The sequence below is a fragment of the Muscardinus avellanarius genome (genome assembly GCF_963383645.1).
Source record: "Muscardinus avellanarius genome assembly, chromosome: 13".
In the NCBI taxonomy this organism is placed as follows: Eukaryota; Metazoa; Chordata; class Mammalia; order Rodentia; family Gliridae; genus Muscardinus; species Muscardinus avellanarius.
In genome coordinates, this window is record NC_137799.1 from 25,226,265 (window position 1) to 25,250,256 (window position 23,992).

At 39.1% G+C, this 23,992-nt stretch overlaps 1 protein-coding gene across 1 annotated transcript in view; it reads left to right on the forward strand.

Annotated features, from left to right (window-relative positions):
• Positions 1–23,992, forward strand: part of SVEP1 (sushi, von Willebrand factor type A, EGF and pentraxin domain containing 1) — a gene marked incomplete at both ends in the record, with an annotated part of 210,241 nt that overhangs the window by 50,246 nt on the left and 136,003 nt on the right. The window contains 2 exons of the mRNA XM_080709637.1: positions 15,841–15,999; positions 17,137–17,316. Coding sequence (XP_080565763.1) covers positions 15,841–15,999; positions 17,137–17,316 — 339 coding nt within the window. The remainder of the gene's footprint in view (positions 1–15,840; positions 16,000–17,136; positions 17,317–23,992) is intronic.

The following is a 23,992-nucleotide window of genomic DNA, read 5'->3' on the forward strand; positions in this document are numbered from 1 at the left end:
GTATCTCAAAGTCTCATACTCAGGAAGTTAATCGAGGTTGTGCAAGACCGTGGGGGTGCTGGGCTGGGCTTTTTCCCATGGGGAGCTGTGACTAGGGTGTGGTATCTCTGCCACTGCTACTTCTTCACTGGATTGGACTGCAAAATATCCAACCCAAGGAGATTATCAAAGCTACACAAGTCCCTGGGAGTGCAGTACAGGGATTTCTCCTTTAGGGGCCGCTATCACACTCACGGTTATTGTGTGCGCAGATATGGAGCTGTGGCGGGGCGCAGTGAACTTGCTGTTGCTGCTAGCAATATGGCACCACTGTCACGCCCTTGGCTGTGAGGCTGGTGCTGCTGGCAATATAGCGCTTCTGCTACGCCATCGACCGTGAGGCTGGTGTATTTCTTTTCTGGTTTTGAGCTCTGCTCTGAGTCCTTGGAAGGTGTGATGAGCTTGGCCACTGGGAGTTTTAGACATTATTTGTCCTGAAAGAACTGCTGAATTACACTGAATGATCCGCAGCTGCTCACTTCAGCTCCTTGCTTATCTTTGCTCTCTGGATCCTGGTGCTGTGAGGGAAGATTGTGCCGGCACGGCCCCGCTGCCACATTGCAGGCTTTATTTCTGGTCTCTGGTTGTTCTTCTAGTCTTTTTTTTCTCTGTCCCTTGTGTTTACATTTTTTATTTCTCTGCTGAATTTTTTTTCCTGCCTAGAAAAGCACTGATTTTGTGGCAACAGAGATCGAGTTTTAGCAGGACTCGTAAACGCTGCTTTTCTCAGTCGCCATCTTCCTGGAAGTCGAGACATTCTTTGTAAAAGTAATGATACTTTTTCCATATCTTCTGTTAAAACCAAGGTGAATTAGAAAAAATAAATGGTTATTGACTAACAAATAAATGATAAATTGTTTAGAAACAATTATGGAGGCCGGGCATGGTGGCACGTTCTTACAATCCCAGCATTTGGGAGGCTGAGACAGGAGGATCGAGTTCACGGACAGCCTCAGCTCCTACTTAGTACACCCTTTGCAACTCAGTGAGATCCTGTTTCAAAATAAAGAATAAAAAATAGTGTTGGAGGAGTAGCTTAGAGGTAGAATGCTCCTGTGTCTCATGCCTAGTATGGCAAAAAAAAAAAAAAAGAAACAGTTATGGAGAAAAACAGAAAACAAGTTAAGCAAAAAATTAATCATGTTAAAGATCTTAGATCATCCTTTTATGTATAGGAATATGTGAGATTGAGTGACACATACCATGTGCTTAAGAATGAAATGTTGTTGTCCTCCAAAATCATTTTCCAAAGGGCATCCCAAACAATCCTCTTATACTCCCTGACTTAAAAAAACATCACTGATGCTTGTAATTCCAGTACTTGGGAGGCTAAGACAGGAGTATCACAGATTGATGGCTAGCCTCAGCAACCTGTGAGGCCCTCCACAACTTAGTGAGAGCCTGTTTCAAAATAAAGAATAATATAGGTCTGAGGGTGTAGGTCAGAGGTAGAATTCCCTGGGTTCAATTCCCAGTATGGCAAAAACAAAACAAAACAAAAAATACACACACACACACACACACACACACACACACACACATACACGCACATGCGCACATGCGCGCACACACACACCACTATCTGACATTGCTTCTATAATAAACTCCTACAGTTTAAGTGTGGCTTACCCAGCCTTGATGTTTCTGGCACTCACTTATCTTTCTATCCTCACCCCTCTGTATTCCAACCAGAATGAACTGTCAGGGCTCAGTGGCCAAGCACTTGCTTAGCATGCACAAGTCCCTGGGTCTGATCCCAGTACTGAGATCAGAAAAAAAGAAAGGAAAAAAAAAAGATTTCTGAGTGAACCCTCGTTTTTCAAGCATACCAGGCCTTCTGTTTCCTCTGAATCAATCCATGATGGTTCTTCTATTTCATCACCCTGCTTCTATACTCCCTTGGATCCTATCCATGGTCTAATCTAACTTTGGAGATAACTTTGACAAACAAAGTTTGCTCAACCACTCCACCAGTCTCTCAAGTCTGGATTGTGTCTCTCCTCTGGATTGTCATGTAATACAGTCTTTTCTCTTTAATTGTCTGTTTAAAACTATGACTGGCCTGGGGACACAGATGGAGTTCTGTTTTATAATTTATCTCCATTATCCCATTGCCTGTTATAACCCTTTCATCTCTACTGAGGGTCATGGACTTTTAGTTTTACAACTGGGCTACACACATGATCATCCTTGCAGTAGTGATGGAAACACTAGTTCCCAACTAGTTACATAACTTAGAGAGGGTCAGACAGTGTCAAAGCCGGTAATAATTCGCAGAGTTCTCAATCCTTTGTACCACATGCGATCTTTTCTACCACATCCTATTTTAATGGATGAAATGGGAGAGAGTTGGTGACATGGTGAAGTTTAATGTGGTGAAAGTATGGCAGTTGCCAAAGTAAAATTCTTGCAATTTTGCTAATAACATTTTATTCAGAAGATACTGCAAATATTTTAATGTGGGGTCATGAAAAGGGAAAAAACCCTACTAGATGATGATTATTTTAAGGTGCAGTAGACTGCACCTTACAAGTGAATCAGATAATTCCAAATTAGGTTGGTTTCCATAAGATTTAAATCATTTAAATCTGTCTATTGATTCTTTCAACTACTTATTAACTGCCTTGTAGGTAGTCTGGCAGATAGGACTGTTGCACAGTATTTGCCTTGAAGTAGATGATTATGAAATAGAGCTATAATTACTACAAACAAGTCCAAATATGCATCATGATGCAAAAATTATGATTAATCCAGTTCTAAGCAACTGAAATCAAATGAAAAAACAATCTGATATATGGCATAAAAATTCTAGAGGCAATAAAAATGTTTACCTTTAGTTGTGGAGGGGATGGGGTTTTAACTGGGATTGAATGGTAAGATTTGGGTAGTTAGAGATGGGAGAGTATTGTGAAGAAGAGAAAGTACTTGCCTGTGATGGGGACGGGAAGTAACTTGCATGTGTGGAAAACAGATATAATGGGATTCAAAGCAAGAAAAATAAGGCATAAGAACTAGATTGTATTAGGATTTGGTTTCGAGCCTGCAAAGACAGTGTTTGGTCCATTGGTACTGGCAGGCCATTCAAGATTTGGGAACAGAGAAACCATGTGAAAGGAATATTCATTGGCAGATTTGGCCAGAAATTACTGCAGATGAAGCAACATAGAAGAACAGATGCATGGATAGAAGTTGCAAATTCAAACAAACCATAAAACAATAAGGTCTTAAGTTAGTATAGCAATTGTGGAAGTAGAGAACAGCAATTAATAACCCCACATTTCCAAACTCCCACGGACCATCGTGTCTTCTTGGTGAAGAGTAGCAAGAAGAAGAGGAAAACGTCAAGTAAACGTGGCTAGAGATTTTACTCGTAACACTTAACACTCCCTATAGAACCCACCGGAAAACGAATCAGACAACAAACACCAAAGTGCACTTGGAATCTTTCTTCTCTGTCCAGCTGCTAAGGTCCAGATGAATGCTTTTTTAGCTCAGACTAGCATTCAGCAGGTGTGCATTGGTACAGTTTTTAAAGTTGTTAAAATATTGAAACATTTATTCACTGCTTAGTAAATAAATCCCTGCTGCCCCAAGCCCCTTGAATGCCCCTCTAGTGATCTGACTCCCTTTACAGACCCCCTGGCCTGACCCACAGCCCGGCCCCTACACAGATAGCATGGCAGAGGTGTCGGCAAGCTCTACTGCTTTGTTGCTACAGGGATGTCTGCTCTTGTTGACCAGTGATCCCACTGTTTTGGGTTGTAAAATTTTGAATATTTCCCTGCCGTGGTGGCCATTTTCTCCCAGAAAACTCTCAAGTTCTTCAGGCAAATAGATTTCTGTTGGGTCTATAGACATGGAAACCCAAGGGATGGAGCCAGCCTAGGTTCAAACTGAAACCCTGCTGCACTGAAATTCACATTTAAATCAGGATTAATTGGTAATTCTTCAAACTGATAATACTCAGTGGCTAAAAAGAATACAATAAGTCATGTACTTTCAATCCTGATAATAGTTTGGCTACAATTGACTCATGAGTTTAAAAAGTTAATATTATCAGGACTGAGGACAGACCTCACTGGTAGAGTACTTCCCTGATCTGTGGAAGTCACCATATTCAATCCCTAGTACCCCTGAGAGCACACACACACACACACACACACACACACACACACACACACACAGACACACACCCTCGGCAACTCAGTGAGACCCTGTTTCAAAATAAAAATTAAAAAAAAAAAAAGGACTAGGGTATACCTTAGAGGTAGAATGCCCCTGGGTTCGATCCCCAGTACAAAAAAAAAAAGTAAATAAAGTTAACATTAATTTTCATAAGAAAAAGTAAACTAGATAAAAGATTTAAGGAAGCAAGATGTTTATATAAAGGTTGCTTAAAATTGTAAAAAATATTAGAATCAACCTAAATATCAAAAAAAGAATAGTTCACCCAAACTTGTTTGGCTTATGGTCTATTTTATTCTCTTCTTTATGATTCTGCGTATTAGCTAAAGGAAAAATAATGTCAAAGATACTTCAAAAAATCCTCACAGGCTTCTCCTAACAGTGTGTGCCCATAAAGTTTCAATTATAAAACTTAGGATGATATCACATTTTTCTTCCAGACAGTAAACACCTGAAAACAATTAGGAATACATAATTTTTTGAACCAAAAATGCCTAAATATTCTATACTCAGCTAAGTTGTATTTATATATAAATTTATATGCAGATATTCATATATCAGTGACAGATACATGATTATATACCTGATGATACATCCTCTTTTGTACACAGTCCTTTGAGGGTTTTGTTTGTCCATAGACTTGTCTCCTGCAGGTCTGAGCTCATGTTTGCAACATGGCGACCTGCAGTCAGGGAGCCGTTGGCTGTTATGGGTTCAAAATCACAATTGTATCCAAGTAATTTGTACTAACCAATGAGAAGAGTGGCAGGGTGACAATACTTTCTATATACATTCTGCTGTGCAGACCTCCGGGCCATAGAAAGTGTCCTCATATCATTCATTGATGAAAATCGAAAGGATGTTGGGCATGGTGGTGCACACTCGTAATCCCCGCCCTTGGGACCCGGAGACAGGAGGATCGCGCAGGTTCGAAGCCAGCCTGGCTGGCTTAAGAGACCCTGTTTTCGACTTCCGGGAAGATGGCGACTGAGAAAAGCGGGGCTTAAGAGCCCTGCTAACAACCAATCTCCATTACCACAAAATCAGCGCCTTTCATAGCCAAAAAACACCATCACCAGAGAAACAAAAAATCACCAGGCTCTAGAGAGAAAGCGGACTGAGAACAGAGCACAGAGCCACAGAGGAGATACACCGGCCTCACGCCCAAGGACGCGGCAGCAGCGCCATACTGCCTGTGGCAGCAGCGAGTTCACCGGACGGCTACAGCAAGCCAAGGTGAGCCACTGCGGAACAGCCAGGCGGGATTTCTCGCCGCAGGTAAAATCTAAAGCTCCCAGTGGCTGAGCTCAGCACACGCTGCAGGGATTCAGAGGGGAAATCAAAATCAAGAAGAAATACGCCAGCCTCACGGCCGAGGGCGTAGCAGCGGCGCCATATTGCCACCCGCGGCAGCAGCAGTGAATTCAACGAGTCCAGTACAGCTACATCTGCATACTCAAGAACACTGAGTCAAATTGCGGGCCACAGAGGAGAAATCCCAGTACTGTACTCCCTGGGACTTGACCCAGTGGGGGAGGGGTGGTGGCAGAGATATCACACCATAGGAGAACGTGCAACCTGGCACCCCCCACAGTCTAAAGCAGCCTCTATCGACTCTCTGGGTCGGAGACTCTGTGATACATCCCAGTAAAGGAGTAGTGGGGTCTGAGATACTACTGACTCGAGATCCAGAACACCTTAAGTGAAGTCATAGTGACCCAAGGGAAGAACCCAGAGAAGGCACAAACTTCCAAAATCATGGAAAAGAGGAATAATACTGGAGCAATGAATGCCCACAACCCCACAACATCAGAACCCGATAAAACAGAAAAATAGAGATTTCTAGAAGATCAAATCAGGAAAATAACTGTAGAAATAATAGAGGTGCTTCGAAAAGAACTCAGAGAGAGCCAAAAAGAGATAAAGGATGCAATTAATGAAGTAAAGGCCTCAATTCAAAGCACAAACAAACGATTAGACAACATGGAGAACAGAATCTCGCTCTTAGAAGATGATCATTCCAAAAATGAACGCATAGTTTCTAATCTAGGAAAAAATATCCGACAGCAGGAATCTGACGTTGAAGAAATATGGGCCCATTTTAAGAGAGCTAACCTAAGAATAATTGGAATAGAGGAGGGAAAAGAAAGTGAAACCAAAGGGATCAACAATCTCTTCCAGGAAGTAATAGCATAAAATTTTCCAAACATAGAGCAAGAGGTTGATACACAGGTCCAGGAAACTTATAGAACTCCCTTTAGACAGGATCGGAGAAGAGGATCCCCATGCCACATAATTGTCAAAATGACCAATGTGGAAGCCAAGCAGAGAATCTTAAAGGCAACAAAAACAAAGGGCCAAGTGACATTCAGAGGCAAACCAATTAGAATCACTCCAGACTTCCCAAACCAAGTCATGAGAGCCAGAAGGGCTTGGAGTAACATATTCCAAACTCTGAAAGAAAACAACTTCCAGCCCAAAATTTTCTACCCAGCAAAACTTTCTATCAAATTAGATGGAAAAATAAGAAGCTTCCATGACATACAGAAACTGAAGGAATTTATGTCTTCAAAACCAGCGCTAGAGAAAATACTCAAAGAGATTGACTACAAAGAAGAAATAGGTAACACACACCAGAACCAGAGAAACAAGATTTTCCATCCAACAGACAACTAAGATTGGTTATCTGCAGAGATTCATTACTTATGTTAGTCTTTTACCTATCTCTAAATGGTATTGTTTGCCTTTATTGTTGTTAATTTTTAGGATTTCTAGTTGGAATATTAATATACCTTCAGATATAGCATTTGGAAATATTTTATCCCATTCTATTAGTAACTGTTAACTCTGTTTACATTGTCTTTGGATATACAATATTTTTTTTATTTTTTAGGGAGTTTGTATACTCTTCTGTTGCCTGTGCCATTGAAATCATAGCCAAGAAATCACTGCCAATTTCAATGTTGTGAGGTTTTATGACCCAGATTTTCTCCTAAAAGTTTATAGTCTCAAGATTTATATTTAGGTCTTTTATCTATTTTGAGTTAATATTTGTATATGGGATTAGGTAAGGGTCCAACTTTATTCTTTTCCATGTAATTATTATGTTTCAACAATATTTAGTTAAAAGATTATTATTTCCACCACCAAATGTTCGTGGAAACCTTGTCAAAAATAACTTGACAATATAGGGAAGAATTTAGCTCTAGGCTTTTATTTAACTCCAATGGTTTATATATCTGCCTTTAGAATAGTACTACATTGTTTCAATTATTGTAGCTTTATATGGTTTGAAATCAGAAAATATATATCTTCTAGCTTTGTTCTTTTTCAAGATCATTTTGGGTATCTAGAGTCTATATTCCATATTAGGGTAGATTTTTTTCCTGAAAAATAAATATATAAATATATGATAGTTTCACCTAAAAAAAATAGAAAAAAAATATTCTCTGGTAAGAAAGAAAGTAAAAAGAAATATTGAAATGTTATCTTTAAGGCATCAAAAGCTTGGTATCAGACAAATGAAACTGTTATGTGAGATTATCATTTTTAATTTTGGATAAATTGCTATAATACTAGATGTCAACCACTAAGCCAAGCATGGGAGGGAGGGATGGGGAGAGAATGGGGTGGGGATCGGGTGGGGGCTGACTGGGCGATGTGTGCATGTATGTCTACAAAAGTTTGTATCCCACTATGATGTATGAATACAGTACACCAATAAAAAAAAAAGAACACACACACAAAAAAAAGAGAGACCCTGTTTTCAAATAAAAATATAAAATAGATCTGGGAGTGTAGCCTGGAGGTAGAAGGACTTCCAGCAACCCCACGACCACCAAAAAAAAAAAAAAAAAAAAAAAGGCTCATGGCTGCCTAATCAAAAGAACATTCTTATATACTTTCACAAGTCCTTGTATTGTATTTGGGCTGAGAAACTTTCTCTTCTAGACCAATCGACTCCTGCATTCAGAATTCTAGCACAGGCTGGATGTGATGGTGCACGCCTGTAATCCCAGTACTTGGGGGGGCTGAGATCCAAGATTTGCCAGTTCCAGTGTAGCCTCAGCAACTTAGTGAGGTTCTCAGCAACTTAGAAAGACCCTGCTTCCAAATAAGAAATAAAACAGGGCTGGGGATACATCTTGGAAGTAGAATACCCTGGGTTCTATTGCAGCATGTACACATGCATGCACACACATACACACACACACACACACACACACACACACACACACAAACACACCAACCTAGCACAACTATTTATAGGAAACGGAGTCTTTATTCTGATTAAAACTGAAAAGAAGCATGACATATTAAAGAACCTTTCTTTATATCTGCCTGGCACCCTACCCAGTTAGAGCAGAAACAAGGGCTTTGGAATTGCAAAGCTCCACAGGCTGCCATTGTAAACTCCTCACTCTTTGGAGGTATATTATGCATGAACAAATGCAGCTCATGCAACTGCCCTAAGAGTATACTCTGTGAAATTATTCATTAACCTTTGTACACGAATCATACAAGCAAAAATAGCTTTTAATATTTATCAGGGTTTTAAAAAATAAATCTTAAATTATGTATAAGAAGGCATATGATTGTAGTCTCAGTACTTGGGAGGCTGAGATAGGAGGATCCAGGTTTACGGCCAGCCTTAGCTACTTAGTGAGGCCCTGTTTCATGATAATAAAAAATCAGTCCGGGGATGTAGCTCGGAGGTAGACTGCTCCTGAGTTCAATCCCCAGCACCACAAAAAAAGAAGGAATTTTGTAAACTGTAAGCTCACATATGTTATTATTATTAACTAAAACAGTCATCTAAGAAATTGATACTTAGTGGGCAAATAGATTAGAGAGAATGGAGAGTTCATTGCATTTTACAAATGTGTCGATAGTTTTGTAATTTAATTTTTTTTTGTACTAGGGATTAAACCTACGAGCTCTTTACCTCTGAGCTATACCTCTAGCACTCTGCCTTTTAAATTCGAAGCAGAATCTCGCTAAGTTGTTGAGTGTAGCCTGGAACATGCAATCCTCCTGTTTTAGCTTCCCAAGTACTGTAAACTCTCAAGTATGCCTGTAAAGGTGTGCACCATTACCTCTGGTTCAAATTTATTGGCATTTTAATCTACTGCAGCCAAAAAATCAGGTTGTCATAAATAGAAAAACTTTGTTAGCGGAATATGATAACTTCAAGTATCCCACTTACAGTAATAGCTGATAACCGCCAACATGTTTCTAAAGTGATTATTTTAACAACCAAAAAGAGCAATTAAGAAATAATATTTGGTATATTTCCAAGAAGGAAATATCTCATCAAAAAGAAAAAATATTCCATCATTCTTTACTAAGATTTGTGAAACTTGTTCAACCACAGATTTATTTAATCTTTTCAACTTTTGCTTAGTTTGGGATGAGGAATTTTCCCCCATGGGGATCAAGGAAGTTGATCACACCTCTCCCACTGGAATTGTGCAATGTCTTTAAATAGTTCTCCTAAAGTCTGTTTCCTATTACCATTATGAATTTCACAATATATTTCCAAATGTACTTTCCGCTATTTTTATTCAAACTCTTCTCCACTGTTACAAACTCTTGATTATTCAGAAGGTTGTGGATAATAATAAAATGTGGCATTAGTTCTTTTAAATAATAATATTATTTAAAAACGATAAAATCTGTAGTTTCTTTAAGTCGCTCATTAGTATTATTCTATTTATAGAATCAGTAGACACGAGCTTTGGAAAGATCATAGACATCCTTAGTTATAACTAAGTTATATTGTAGAAGAGAAAATAAAATAGGACATGCCAGTGCCCCCACAGCTTGTTGGTGGAAGAGCTGAAACTTCAACTCCATTTTCTGGACTCCAGATCTAACGTCTTTTCACCTCCCTCTGTTGTCACTGTTCTACTTTAATCCTCCCTCCCCAGACACTGACCCTCCTCCTCCCAGCAGAGCTTGTTTCTCTGGCTCTCCTTTGATTGGACCACAGTTGGCTCAGGCCACGAGACAGACAGTGCCTGAGTCAAATCACTGGAAGAGTCTGCATCTACAAAAGCACATTGCTCATTGAGGAAAGAAGACAAGTGTAGGCTGCGTAGACTGTGACAGGGGTAGGCAGAGGAGAGGACCAGGGGCTCCGGGGGCCCAGAAGAGAAGGTGACACGGTCTGTTCAGCGCAGTAGGGGAAACTTTGAAAAGCAAGCGAATCTTGAAGGATGCGGGAGGTCCACTCAGGAGCAGGAAAACAGATGCAGAGGCAGAAGCTTAGTGGTAGATAGAGAAAGCAAAGAAAGGGAGGTAACTTTTACCAAGCGCCAGAGCATCTATCTGCACAACAAACCTATGAGAAGTATAATGATCTCTTTTATGACTGAGAAAATGAAGAGTTGGGGACGTTATTCTGAAGTTCACTCAACGCCTAATGGCATGCCAGGTATTGTTGATATACTCACGGTATTTCAATAAATCCTGACACAAACAACAAAAACCATGTAAGGGAAATACTACTACTCTAACACATCCGAAGAGGCCAAGTCACAGAGAAATTAGGTAAATCGTTCAAATTGTTCAAACCCCTGATTCCAATAAATGTGGTGGGGGAGGGGAGAGGTACCCAGCAAAAAATTAGATGTTGACTGTTTCTGGAGAAGGTCTCATGAGGATGTGGAGTTCACTGGCTCAGCCCTTGTAGCTGACAGAGTAGAAGGGTTTCAGACAGATCCAGGATGTCAGTGTACACCTGAGGGCCTCATCCTGTTGGTACAATGTTTAGGTAGAAAGTGATTGATTAAATTGACTAATTTATGCTTTTATTGGTCCATTATAGTCTCACATTATAATATAGATCATGTTGACAATGACATACATGCACACGCTCTTGGTGCCCACCCCTTTCCATTTCACTCCCTCCCAGTAGGGTGTACCCAGATTGACATTGGTATATATCCACCTGTGTACACATAGTCTATGCTAGTATTTCTATTAATGAACCTAAGTCTTCCTCCACCCCTACCCTTAGATCTCCTCCCTGGCTTCCCTGAAGTTTCTCCTCATCATCTGGAGTCTCTCTTGTATCCCAATTACTCCCTATCCTGCACATATGAAAGAAAACATCTGACCCTTCTGAATTTATGTTTTTTAAAAGTTCTGGCAGAAACATCTAAAATGGATGGAAGTTATGATGTGAGACTATAATGTACCAATAAAAGTATAATATAAAAGTAATAATGAAAAATAATAAAATGGATGGAAGGGTGGGGATAGAGGCTAAGGGGCCAGTAAAGAGATGATAAGATCATGTATAAGATAGAAGTAATGCTGATGGAGGGGAGGAAGGAAATGCAGGGTATTTTTAGGTAGTTAGATGCAAATGGTATGCCTTTCAAGTGGATATTGAGGGAAGTAGAGGGAGAAGGACAAGTCAAGGTGATTTCCAAGATAAGGGACTGTTGAACAAAAAATGAAATATAGGATTTGAGACAGTAACTCTTTTATATATAAAAGAGTTGTATTTACTTTTGCTTTTGCCCAAGGAATACCTATTTGTTGTAACAAAACTAGAAATTGTAGATCAGCAAAAATAAACCCGAAATCCTCAAAATTCTACCATGACAGTACGTCCTGTGAGTATAACCTAAAAGATAATTTCCTCCACGTCTCATGCTATGTATTTATAAACGCACTAGGATCAACCAATTCACACAAGTTTTTGAAATGAGCTTCTTTTGTACCTAACTACATAATTTGAATATTTTCCATGTCAAGAATTGTATCTTTATTCCATCAGATGGATGTGTCATAAGAATTTAAGAAACATCCTTTCTCTGAACATTTGTTTTATTCTCAATGTTGTACAACAACAGATTTTATGTATACTTCTTTGCTTACTTTTACTTGGAACAAATTTTTAGAAACAAAATGCTATGTCAAAGAGAAAGTTCTAGTTGAAGTTTATGTGTCTACCCTCAGACAGCCCACAGAGAGCTCTGCATGCCCTTAGCAGAATTGGAGGGCACATTTTCCCATAAGCCAGCTGCACTTGGCATTAACATCCTTAGGAAATTTTGCCAAATTAGCAGGTAGCCATTAACTTTCATTTCTTCATTATGAGTGAAGTTGAACAGTTCACCCTATGATTATTGGTCATTTACACATCTTCTCTATGAAACTTTCACTTTTTGTTCTTTGTTGATTTTTTTCTATTGGCATATGGATATCTTTCTTGTGTATTAGAAAAAGTTCTTTACATAGTTTTCTGTTTCTCCTTAAGATAGTAATTTGTTCACTTTGTCAAGATATTTTCAAGGGTCTAGAGATGTATCTAAGTGGTACAGTGCCTCCTAGCATGTGCAAAGCTCCAGGTTCAATCCCCAGCAATACACACTCACACACACACACACACACACACACACACACACACACACACTTTAAAAATATTTCACAAATTGGACATCCAATTTTTTGTTTGTTTGTTTGTTTGTGTGTGGTACTGGGGGTGAAACTCAGGGAGTTTCTACCTCCGGGCTATACTCCCAGACCTATTTTTTACTTTATTTGGAAACAGGGTCTCACTAAGTTGCTGAGAGCCTCAGTAAGTAGCTGAGGCTGGCTTCGAACCTGTGTGATCCTTCTGTCTCAGCCTCCCAAGTGGCACAAGTGTGTGCCACCACGCCCGTCTCCCAATTGTTTTTAAACTGTATTTCTGACTTACTTTAGGTTTATATCTCCTTGACAGGGTTAAACTAACTCTAATGTTTGCAAGAACTGGTATTTTGGTTTCACTCTGCCACCTTAGTTCATACAGTTTGATATTTTGTTCTTTCTTGTTTTCTTTTTACTTTTCTATTTTTTATTATTTAGTTTCTTTGTGGGTTTTCTTCCCTTTCCACTATGTTCTTTTCTCTATATGTATTTTTATTACAAATTTTAATATATATTTTTAAATTTTATCAAATTGGTATACATACCAAGAAATGAGAAATTTACCTTCTTTTCTCTATCTCCCAATTTCTCTTGTACTTTAAACCTTTCTTCTTTATATTACATAAAGATTATTTTCTTCCTTTGATCTTGTAATTTCTTTATTGAAGGCATTTTATTTGAAATTTGTTTTAATTTTTATAATTATTTTAGTTCACAATTATGAGTAAATGATTCATAGATTCATTATTCATGAATATAAGCTTCAAAATAATGTTTTTTTCTTTTCTTTATGCTCAGTTTTTTCAGACATCTCATGCTTGGCAATTTACTCTATGTTCCACAAGTTTCTCATTCTCAACCGATTCATTCAATACAATTTATCATTATTGCAGGCTTTATTCTTTCCTTCAGTGGAAAGTGTCCTTATTTCCACGAACATCTTTCGGTGTCTTTTCTACTCCCGTGTACTTCCAACTGTCCTAATGTCTTACCCAATCCTATGAATATCTGAGCCTCACATATTTCGCCACATAGTTATATAATCTCACTTCATTCTTCTCCCTGGTATTTGTTTTTGCAAAGGAGAAATGAAGCATCTGCTTGATTTTTCCCATTTATGTGTATCTAGTTTATCTTTTTCATAAGCTCTTATTATTTTTCTTTTATCCTGGGTATGATTTTTAGTCATTTAGCCTAGAACTTGATGATCGTTTTTGTATTCAAGTGAGAAATGCAGTCTTGCATTAATATTATACTATTGCTTCTGCTAGTGTTACCTAATTTGGTTGCTCTGGAGCTATATGGATTCTTTTTATTACCCCCATAGCAGTTTTAGTTTTGAATTGCAATTACATTTTTTTTTTCCGGTCTTTGTCTTTATCTCAGTCACTTTCTTCTATAGCTCCTGACTTCTGCACCTGGCTGTTTCTCTCATTTTTTTTTCAATTTTTTTTACAAATTTATCTGGATATAGAAATATCTACTATATCATGGGACTATGGAATCTTTTGTTGGTAAATATAATCCAGAATTTCAGAGGCCTGTTTATTTTTTCTCTTATATTATGAAACTTATCTCTTAATGTGATATATTTAAACTTTTAGTGTATTTTAGTGGTTTAACTTTAGCTTTGGCATCCAAGAACCCTGGGTTTGAGACACAGAGCATGTAGTGATGCAGAACATGGTCTCTGAATCTAAACTGTATGAGTTCAAATCTCCACTCTAACATTTACCCATTGTGGAATTTCGGTAAATTATCTAATCTTAGAGCCTTTTTTTTTTTTATCTATAAAGTGGTATTAATACTGTTAGTTACTTCACAGGTTTTTACAAGTATAAAAAGATCATATTTATAAAATGCATAGAACAATTCCTGAGGCATAGTGAATGGTATAGGAATATTAGGCTCTGCTTAAAAATTCTTGTTCTGAGCCGGGCGTCTGGTGCACACTTGTCATCCCAGCATTCAGGAGGCAGAGACGGGAGGATCCCGGTTCGCAGAAAGCCTCAGCTACTTAGCAAGGCACTTCACAACTCAGTAAGATCCTGTTTCAAAAATAAAAAAACCAAAAAAATAGGGCTACGGGTGTAACTCGGAGGTACAATGCCCTTGGGTTTCATACCCGGTACCACATTAAAAAAAGAAAATCTTTGCTCTGCCACTTATAAAGTGATGCTAATCACCAAATCTCTCTGCCTTTATAATACATATAATGGTACTAATAAAATTAATGCCTATATTAACAATTTTAATAGTACTGATTAATCTATGAAGATTAAATTGGATAATTGATATAAAATACCACCACATAAGTTCACATTCTTTGGTGGCTAACTTTTTTTTTTACTAGTCAAATCATCTTGGGACTATACCACATTTATCTGGCTTAACAGCACATGGCAAGTCCCTTTAGTCCCTTTACTTATGATTAAATTTCTTGATTTTGAGTTATTTTACAAATGCACAACCTCAGAGGGATGGAGTTACAAATTCAAAGCCACATTGTCAGTGCCGAGGGAAGATGTGAAGCAAGGTCAATTAGATTCCACTTTTATCCCCCAGACCCACTCCCGGCCTGGGAAAGGCAGGGTCTTTAATTCTCTTTTCTTCAAAGAGTTTATTTCCCATCAGCTGGATTATTTCCCTCAAGCCCCCGCCCCTTTTTCCCCTCATCCTTTGTCAAGTGCTTTGAACAGAAACAACGGGCGAAATGCTTTTTGCCTGTAGAAGGAAGGCAATTCTCCTCTGCTGGGTGAGGGCCTGGGGTCTCTGCGTTGGGGGTAGAGCGGCACAGAAGAGGGAGATGAAATACACAGGATACCATATTTACCAAGATTTACAAAATCTGTTGAAGATCATTGATTCCTTCTAGCCCCTTAGCACGTGTTATTAGTTTGAGTTTTCCCACAAATCCTCCCAGACATGTCATGTAGCATTGTGTTGTTATTGAAACTAATTTGGGGACAAAAAAAAAAAAAGCCTTTAGAACCTACATATAACAAACTGCAAGACCCTTTTAAAAATATTTATGTTAGTTTCTCTCCTTGCTTGAATTATATTACATATCATATTTCTATGAAAAGCTGTTGTTTGCCCCAGCCCATCCCCCTAATCAGTTTCAAACAGTTTGATTGCCCTGGATTGATGTATCGCATCAGATGGACTTTTCTGACTGCTGTCTGCCCACAGCTTGCCCATCAGGGACATACAAACCTGAAGGCTCTCCAGGAGGCATCAGCACGTGCATCCCCTGTCCTGATGAAAATCACACGTCTCCGCCTGGAAGCACATCCCCTGAGGACTGTGTCTGTAAGGAGGGATTCCGGGCATCTGGCCAGACCTGTGAAGGTGAGTCTCCCACCACTGCAAACAAGAAACACAGAAGCTGATCTCTGTGAGAGAAAGAGTGGTGCTTGCCTCTCATTCATTTATAATGACCTTTAATACCCCTTTCGCTTATCATATAGAAGGAGGATTACTTGCTTTTATTACATAGCATTTATTATTACTGAATGCACATATATTTGCCCCAGAGAAAGAAAATCCAAGACCCCAGCCGTAATACAATTGTGAAAACAGGAAGATTTCATACCTAGAAAAATATCTGAAATGAATCCAAAAGAAAAATTGTACAATTTTAACAACAAATTCAAATACTAAATGAGTTCAGTTTGGTGCAAATTCATTTACAAATATATTTTTCACATATAAAGTATATTAATATTATTCATTCTCAATACTGTTAAGAATTAAAATATTTACATTGCGTATACTACGTACAAGAATATGTGACTCTTGGGGTTTGTAGTAAATATAGATGGTAGTTTTACTTGCTCTTTATTTTATGCCGCGTGTGTGTGTGTGTGTGTGTGTGTGTGCACGCGCGTGCACGCCAAGGCTGTTCTACATCTAGGTTACACCCCTAGACCTTTCTTTATTTTGAAACAGGGTCTTACTAAGTTGCTGAGGTCTCACCAAATTGTTGAAGCTGACCTCACACCTGTGATCCTCCTGTCTCAGCCTTCCAAGTACTGGAGTTACAACGTGCACCACCATACCTGGCTTATGCCACCTAAATTAAACAGGAAACTATCTAATGACTATTTAAGGTGAAGATCAGCAAGAAGAGGAGGGGGATACAGGTGGGTGGTGTAGGGTGTCTTACCCTGTGTGAACCTCTGGGTCCAATCCCCAATACTGAAAAAATACTCAGGATATCTTATATCTATGTACATATCAAAATTTTTAAAAATTAAAGCTTAAAATAAGATTTAGCCTGTATTTAAAATCTAGTTGGAAGCAAATACCTAGTAGGAGTCAAATATAAGGGCTCTTCTTCCAAATATGCACTTAGACATTTAAATGGAAAAGCTGTGGGGGGCTGAGATGTATGCACAATGTGCCCCTTAAGCAATCAAGGAAACTGGGAACGCACCATGGAGAAAGGTTGATTTTGCTTTTTTATTTTATTTTTCTAAATGTTAGTTGTCCACTGCCCTACTCTGAAGCCTCCTGAAAATGGTTACTTTATCCAAAACACTTGCAACAACCACTTCAACGCAGCCTGTGGGGTCCGCTGTCACCCTGGGTTTGACCTCGTGGGAAGCAGCATCCTCCTGTGCCTACCCAATGGCGTGTGGTCCGGGTCGGAGAGCTCTTGCAGAGGTATGCAAACTGCCAGTTCACATTGTTGATTGATTGTCTCGCTTGATTTCCTTGATTTAAACTCTAATGGACCAGTCACAGACCACAGCCCACAGAAAGGGAAAAAAAATCATATAGGAAATCTGAAGTCAGAAATGCTAAGTTCAGTCGCCCACGCCATCTAAACTATGCTCTTTATTGTCCTTTGGTGAACAAGCAAAAGGAAGGCCTGCCTGGGAAACAGACAGGTTTCCCAAGCCTCAAATTTCAAACAGACAAGACAGGGTGCCAAGGACAACAAGACAGGGTGCCAAATTTTGGGATAGTCGGGGGCGGGATAGATGCCGACCAGGTTCGCAGGACTTTGAGAGCCACATTAGTATCCTGAAACAGGAGCAATTAAAACACTTACTCACCCCCAGCTTTCACTAGAAAGGAGGAATCTTCTCTAGTGAGAGCCCAAGGAGGAGGAAAAGGGCCGTAGCAGAGGGGCGAACCTGAGGCTCCCACATCAAATACAGAGGACAACAGAAAGAGCAATCCTTCGGTCCACCTCCGCTTCCATCTCCAGTATCTGCTTTCCTGCTTGGAACAGTCACATGGCCATTTTCCTGTGGTTTCACACATAAGGTAGGAAGGGAAGATTCTCTAAGGAAAAGTAAGAGAGTAGCAAGCCAAGGACTTGAGGGCCTCCCCCAGAACCCCTGCCCAGGAAGACTGGGGACCTAGCTATACAAAAAAATAGATTTTCTTAAGTTAAAATTTAGCTGAGCATCTTGGCTCCTTGGTTGGTTCATTGCTAAGCCAGGCAACCTACCCCACAACATCCCAAGGGAAATTTTTGGCAATAACCTTTGCCAAGGATATGGTTCCTCTAAGACTTCACAAATCACCTCAGCTCACTGGATAAGGAATTCTCTCTTCTCATCTTCTATTAGTGCCACTTTCATGAGGAAGCCCACCTATTTACCAATCTGAGAGCAGCTGTAAAATCCAGGAGATAGCCACTGTTCGTAGTGATCAACTATCAATTTTAGACCCACCTATAAATATGAAATTGCCTAAATCAGGTCCCAATGGCCCTTTATCTATTCTTATACAAACTCAAGGAGAAATTAAGAGAGTCATCAGATTGAACAAAGATGACCTGACAGGAGGGGGAGAGGGGGAGAATCCTTTTAAATCTAGGATTCCAAAAGATTGAGAGGAATCTGAGTGCAAAAAGATTTCTTGGGGGTATATAAAGAACTATTGCTACAAAAAGTGGTCAGCCCCAAACCAAATTAATATATTAAAGAGAAAAAAAGCAACTCTTGAAATGTATCTGAAAGTAGACCAGAGCTTCAAAAAATAACAGAATTATGAAGGAATCAAATGATATGAGAATAGGCACAGGAAATAGATTATTCTTATATTAGAATCAAAGAGTCACAGGAAATAGGCTCTTCTTACATTAGAGATCCAGGGAGAGAACGGAGAAGAGGAAGAAAAGCAGCCATAGGAGATCAAAGAATATCTCCTCAAGCTGAAATCTTCAAAATAAATAGGCACAGCCAAAATCTTTCCTATTCACTTAGTGACAGAAGAAAATAATTAAAAGCAGACCCATGTCTGGAAATAATCTTAGTGAAATTTCTGAACACCCTAGAGAAAGAGAAAATTGTGTCTGTTTCGTAGTCAGAAATGACATTACCTACAAGAGAAAGAGAATCAGACTAGCCCGGGGCATTTATTAGCCATTCTAAGTGTTACACAGTAAGAACATAGGATCCTAGGATTCTGAGGCAAAAGAATTAAATTCTCGATTTTGGTTCTCAGACAAGCTAATGCTTATGTGCAAAGGCAAAGAAAAGACATTTCCAGCCATAACATCTCAAGTGACCAAAAGCCATGTAACTTTATTGAAAAAAATATGAATCATAGAAAACCTCCAAAAGATATTTCTGGGAAGTCAATAGTTAAAAGTTCTGTGTAAAATTTCTACTCTTTCTTCCAAATACCTCATGGTAGAGAGCAGGGAACATTGCATTTCAACTTTCCACCTTGTGACCTTCCAAAGAGAAGCCAGAAAAGCAGGGAAGCTGGCCCTTTAAGAACAGCTGCCTCTTTAAGGTAAACTGGTCCTTTAAGGATAGCTGGCCCTTTAAAAGTAGCTGGCCCTTTAAGGTCAGCTAGTCCTTTAAGGCTAGCTGGCCCTTTAAAGTAAGTCTGGTCTCCGCCTCTCCAGACTCCACAAAACAGCCCAAGAGGTGACTGACCTACACTAAAGCATACGAAATGGAGAGGCCTCTCAGGAAGCCTTTTCCAAACACCTGCCTTTGGTCCTGGTCCTGGTAGACCCTCTGCTGTTGAGCACCTGCTCAGCCTGTAGGGTGTGACCTCTAGCCTGCAGGCCTGTCCTCCCCTGACCCCAGCTCACACACTGTGTGCCAGGTCAGCTGGGAAGCACAGTTGCCAGGAATGTTACAGGTTAAGGGATTTTTTGCAGGGATTGGCCCTGGCACAAATTGGGAAGGAGCTTGGAAACAGAAGGTTGAGAAGCCAGAAGGCCCAGGAGCACCTGGTAGCCCAGTGTGGGAAGCCGAGAGCAGAGCGGAGCAGAGCGCTAAGAGAACCTGGGCCCCGTGTGGCCAGGCCCTGGGCTCTGCAGGGCCAGTGAGTGTGGGCGCAGCGCTGGTCCACAGGTCGCCTGCGGGAGAGAGACAGGCAGACAAGCTGGAAGCCATTGGGCCTCTGCAATCGCCTATCACTGGTCTGCCTCCAAAACCAAGGGCAGGTTCCTCTTTCAATCAGCCAACTGAGAACCACAATAAGGGGATTCTGACAAGCACGTTTTCCAGCTTAACCAACACTTACTTTTATTTTACTTTCTCCACCTCTGCTACACTGTGAATGCATCACAAACACAGGGTGTATCCTTCTCTCCTTAGTCCTCGCTTATGCCTCGGGCAAATGAATGAAAACTTGAATTTAACAGGCACATGTTGATAAATGTATTCATTGATGTACATTGATTAGTATATGCACAAATTGCCTGCTTGCTTCACTTATCATTAAAAAAAAGTGTGTTTGTAGGATGGGCGTTGGGACACCTGCCTGTAATCCCAATACTTGGGAGGCGGAGACAAGAGGATTGCAGGTTTGAGACCAGCCTCAGCAACTTAAGCAAGACTCTCAGAAACCTAGTAAGACCCCGTTTTAAAAACAAAAAAATAAAAGGGCTGAGAGTTGTGCTCAGAAATAAAATGCCTTTGGGTTCAATTCCCAGTAACACACACACACACACACACACACACACACACACACGTGTGCTTGTTCTCTTCTATGTAATTTCAATTACCATTCCAATGTACATAAAATAGTGAGTTTAGTTACTTGAAATATTGTTCTATGAAACTTATTCCATATTTCAGCAAATCAAAAACACATTTTAATGACATTTAACATCTTTAAAATTGAAATGTGCCTTAAAATCAGCAGTTATAATGTATTTCATTGGTACTTTTGTTTCTTAGTAGTGGGCTGTTAAAATAATGGGGTGTCTTATCATTGGGGCACCTGCAATTCAATGAAATATGGTAAATGAGCAGGCTTCACTTCTGTTTCTGGGAGGGTAGCCTACAGAAAGTAGTATTGCTGCAGATCTAATTTAAATCTAATCATAATGACAGAATAATTTTTGTTGTCTTTTTTATGTGAAAATCTTTTTAGTACCGAGTCAGAAATAAAAGGTCAGTGGATATGTAAAGGTTTTTACACATTTCATGTCACAGTGTTAATGCAGTATTGAATAGTAATTGATAATAATGACTGATAATAATTGATAGGCTAGTTTTTATTCTTTCTAGTTATTCTTAATAAAGTACGTAGAGTCATTTTCAATTTTTTTTTTTTAATTTCAGTACTGGGATTGAACCCAGAGGCATTCTTTCACTGGTACTGAGATTGTACATGCCTAGATAGTCATTTTCAATTTTATCTGAATTGTGCATTTCTTTCTAAACCAATAAGTCTTCTTTTGTGGTTTCTAAATGATAACTTTTAAAGCATAACATCATAATAAATCATATTTTATGACACTATTTAACTCCTGAGAAAAAGCTTCAAACAATATGAAACCTGTATTTAACAATGGATTTCCTTCTTTTTCTTTTTAGTAATAGCTGTTACCCACACTTATAGATGGACAGGAAACATGTATAAGAAAAAATTTAATTCATCTTTAAGATGGAAACACAGGAAGTTCCCAGGTTTTTTCAATGTCTACTACACAGTAGATTGTTCTCTTAAGAGACCAAGTTGCTTTTTTTTTTTTTTTTGGTGGCACTGGGCTTCCTGGAAGCCCTTCTACCTCTGGGCTACACTCACAGACCTATTTTATATTTTTTTATTTGGAAACAGGGTCTCTCTTAAGCCAGCAAGGCTGGCTTCGAACCTGCGTGATCCTCCTGTCTCTGCCTCCCAAGCGCGGGGATTACAAGCATTGCTTGCTTGTTTTGAAATTTTAATTATTATTTTTCTGATTTTTAACTGACACAAAATAATTGTACATATTTATGGGATACAGTATGATAATTCAAATCATGTGTATAAGGTGTAATGGTCAAATCAGGATTAGTTGCTATTTTCTAAAAAAAAAACCCTAAATATTTAGAGATTGCTCCAACATAAATATAAAATAAGAAATGGGGCTGGATTTTCCATATTGTTAAGATAAAATTCTAAGTTGAATTTAGTAAATAATGAAGTTCCTACTTAAAATGGTAATGAATAGTTATTCTGGAATGAAAAAGAACATAAATGTTTAAGAACGAAATAGGAATTATTGCATATTGCTTTGTTTTCCCCAAGGGGCAATGAACATTTATTAAAACCAACATTTGAGAAGCAATACAATTTGCATCTGTCTGAGACACCAACTCTAATTTATTATCAGTACTCTTGAGAGATGTTGCAAAGCCTTTTGTTCTGGGTTTGGAAAGCTGTAGTGATTTTGTTCAGTTTTTTTTATGAAGACTAAAAGTAGTTGTTTAATATCGTTTTGCAGATTATATGCATCTTTGATTATAGGAATTTATCTTCTTCACCTTTTAAGCTAACCTGATACTTGACATTACATTACACATGATGGACACATTCAATAAAAGTCAAAGCGTGGAAGGTGAAATGTTTTGATTCATTTTTTATTAATAGTTGACTTCAAACCATCTTAAGGATAGAAGAGATGAGGGCTTTATAGTGTAATTTCAAGTCTCATTCCTGAATTTCCTCTATGGAGCAATACGTCCTAAGTTTACATTTAATGCACTCATTACGTATACTCTGCCAAGTAATATTACTTTGAATGGGTTCCTGCAGAATAGCTTTGGATAACCGTGACTTCAGTGAAATATACACTTAAATATTTCATCCCTTTCTATTATTTTAAAGTTAAGTTTTTATAACATACACACACACACACACACAGACACACACACACACACACACACGACACCTTGGAGCAAAAAAAATTGGCAAATGCAGAAAAGTAAAAGAAATAAAAATGTATTTTACCCAATCCCCACGGAATCTTGAGCCCCATACATCTTGTTCAAAATTCTTTAGAGAGGGCTGTACTGTCTTCTGGCCTTTAGGGTTCCACAAGGGCTATGTGAGAGTAAACTGAATTTTGCCCTTTTCTTCTTTCGTAGGGGTTGTTTGGTTTGGTTTGCTCTGGTCTAGTGTGGTAAAGGGCTGTCTTTGTACAATGGCTGATGCTTGCACAACTATGTCTATTTACTGTGGAAATGAATCTATGTGCCCATCTATTGGCACATTCAACTCTTTACTGTACCTCTGTGCATAGCAGTATTATAGATGCCATCTGATGAAAAAGGTACATTGTCCATGGTCTGGATGGTGTCTCTGTCTCCCTGTTTTTCCTTCTTGTTTAGTTTCCCCTCCCCCTACTTTATCCTCCTCTCTGTCAAAAGACAAAATTATAACAGATTTAGTTAATAGATCTACTGGCTTCTATTTGTAATTCATTTTTCAGGATAGCCTCCATTCTACAAGATGCAATGAGCACCCCCTCTAGGCAACTTTAGAATAGAGCTTATAGGGGTTTATAAAGTGGAAGCAAGGAAACAGAATAATAAGGAAAAAACCAAATCGGTTAGTATCATTTTTTTATCAGTTATTATCAGTTTAATTCAGGCTACTTATTTTAAGAGTTAATGCAGAGGTGACCCCCTTATTAATTGACCCAGGTCGAAAGATACCTCCTGTTTCCAGGAAAACTGGTCTCTTCTGGTCTCTGCTTTCTTCAGTCTTAGTTTGATGATGTGGGATTTCACACAAGTGACTCCATTTTGGTTTGGTCTGGCCTGTTGGGCCTGGTGCAGGAGCTCGGTCCAGGACAATGACGCCCCATAGAGTTTTGTTTGGCATCTCCTTACTCTCTGTTACCTCCTTTTCTCTCCTAACTCTCCTTCCTCCCTCTTCTCCCTTGTCTCCTTTCCCCTTCACTTCCTTTCTTCCCTCCCCTTATTCTTTCCCATGTCTTTCTCCCTTACTCTCCTTCCTCCTTCTTGATTAGAACCCTGGAGTATATCTAAGCTACACTGGAGGGAAGAGGTGTAGGAAGAGTATAGAGATGACTTTCTCCAAAAAGATGCACAAAATACATAAAAGGCTCTGCAGGGCATAGACATTCTTT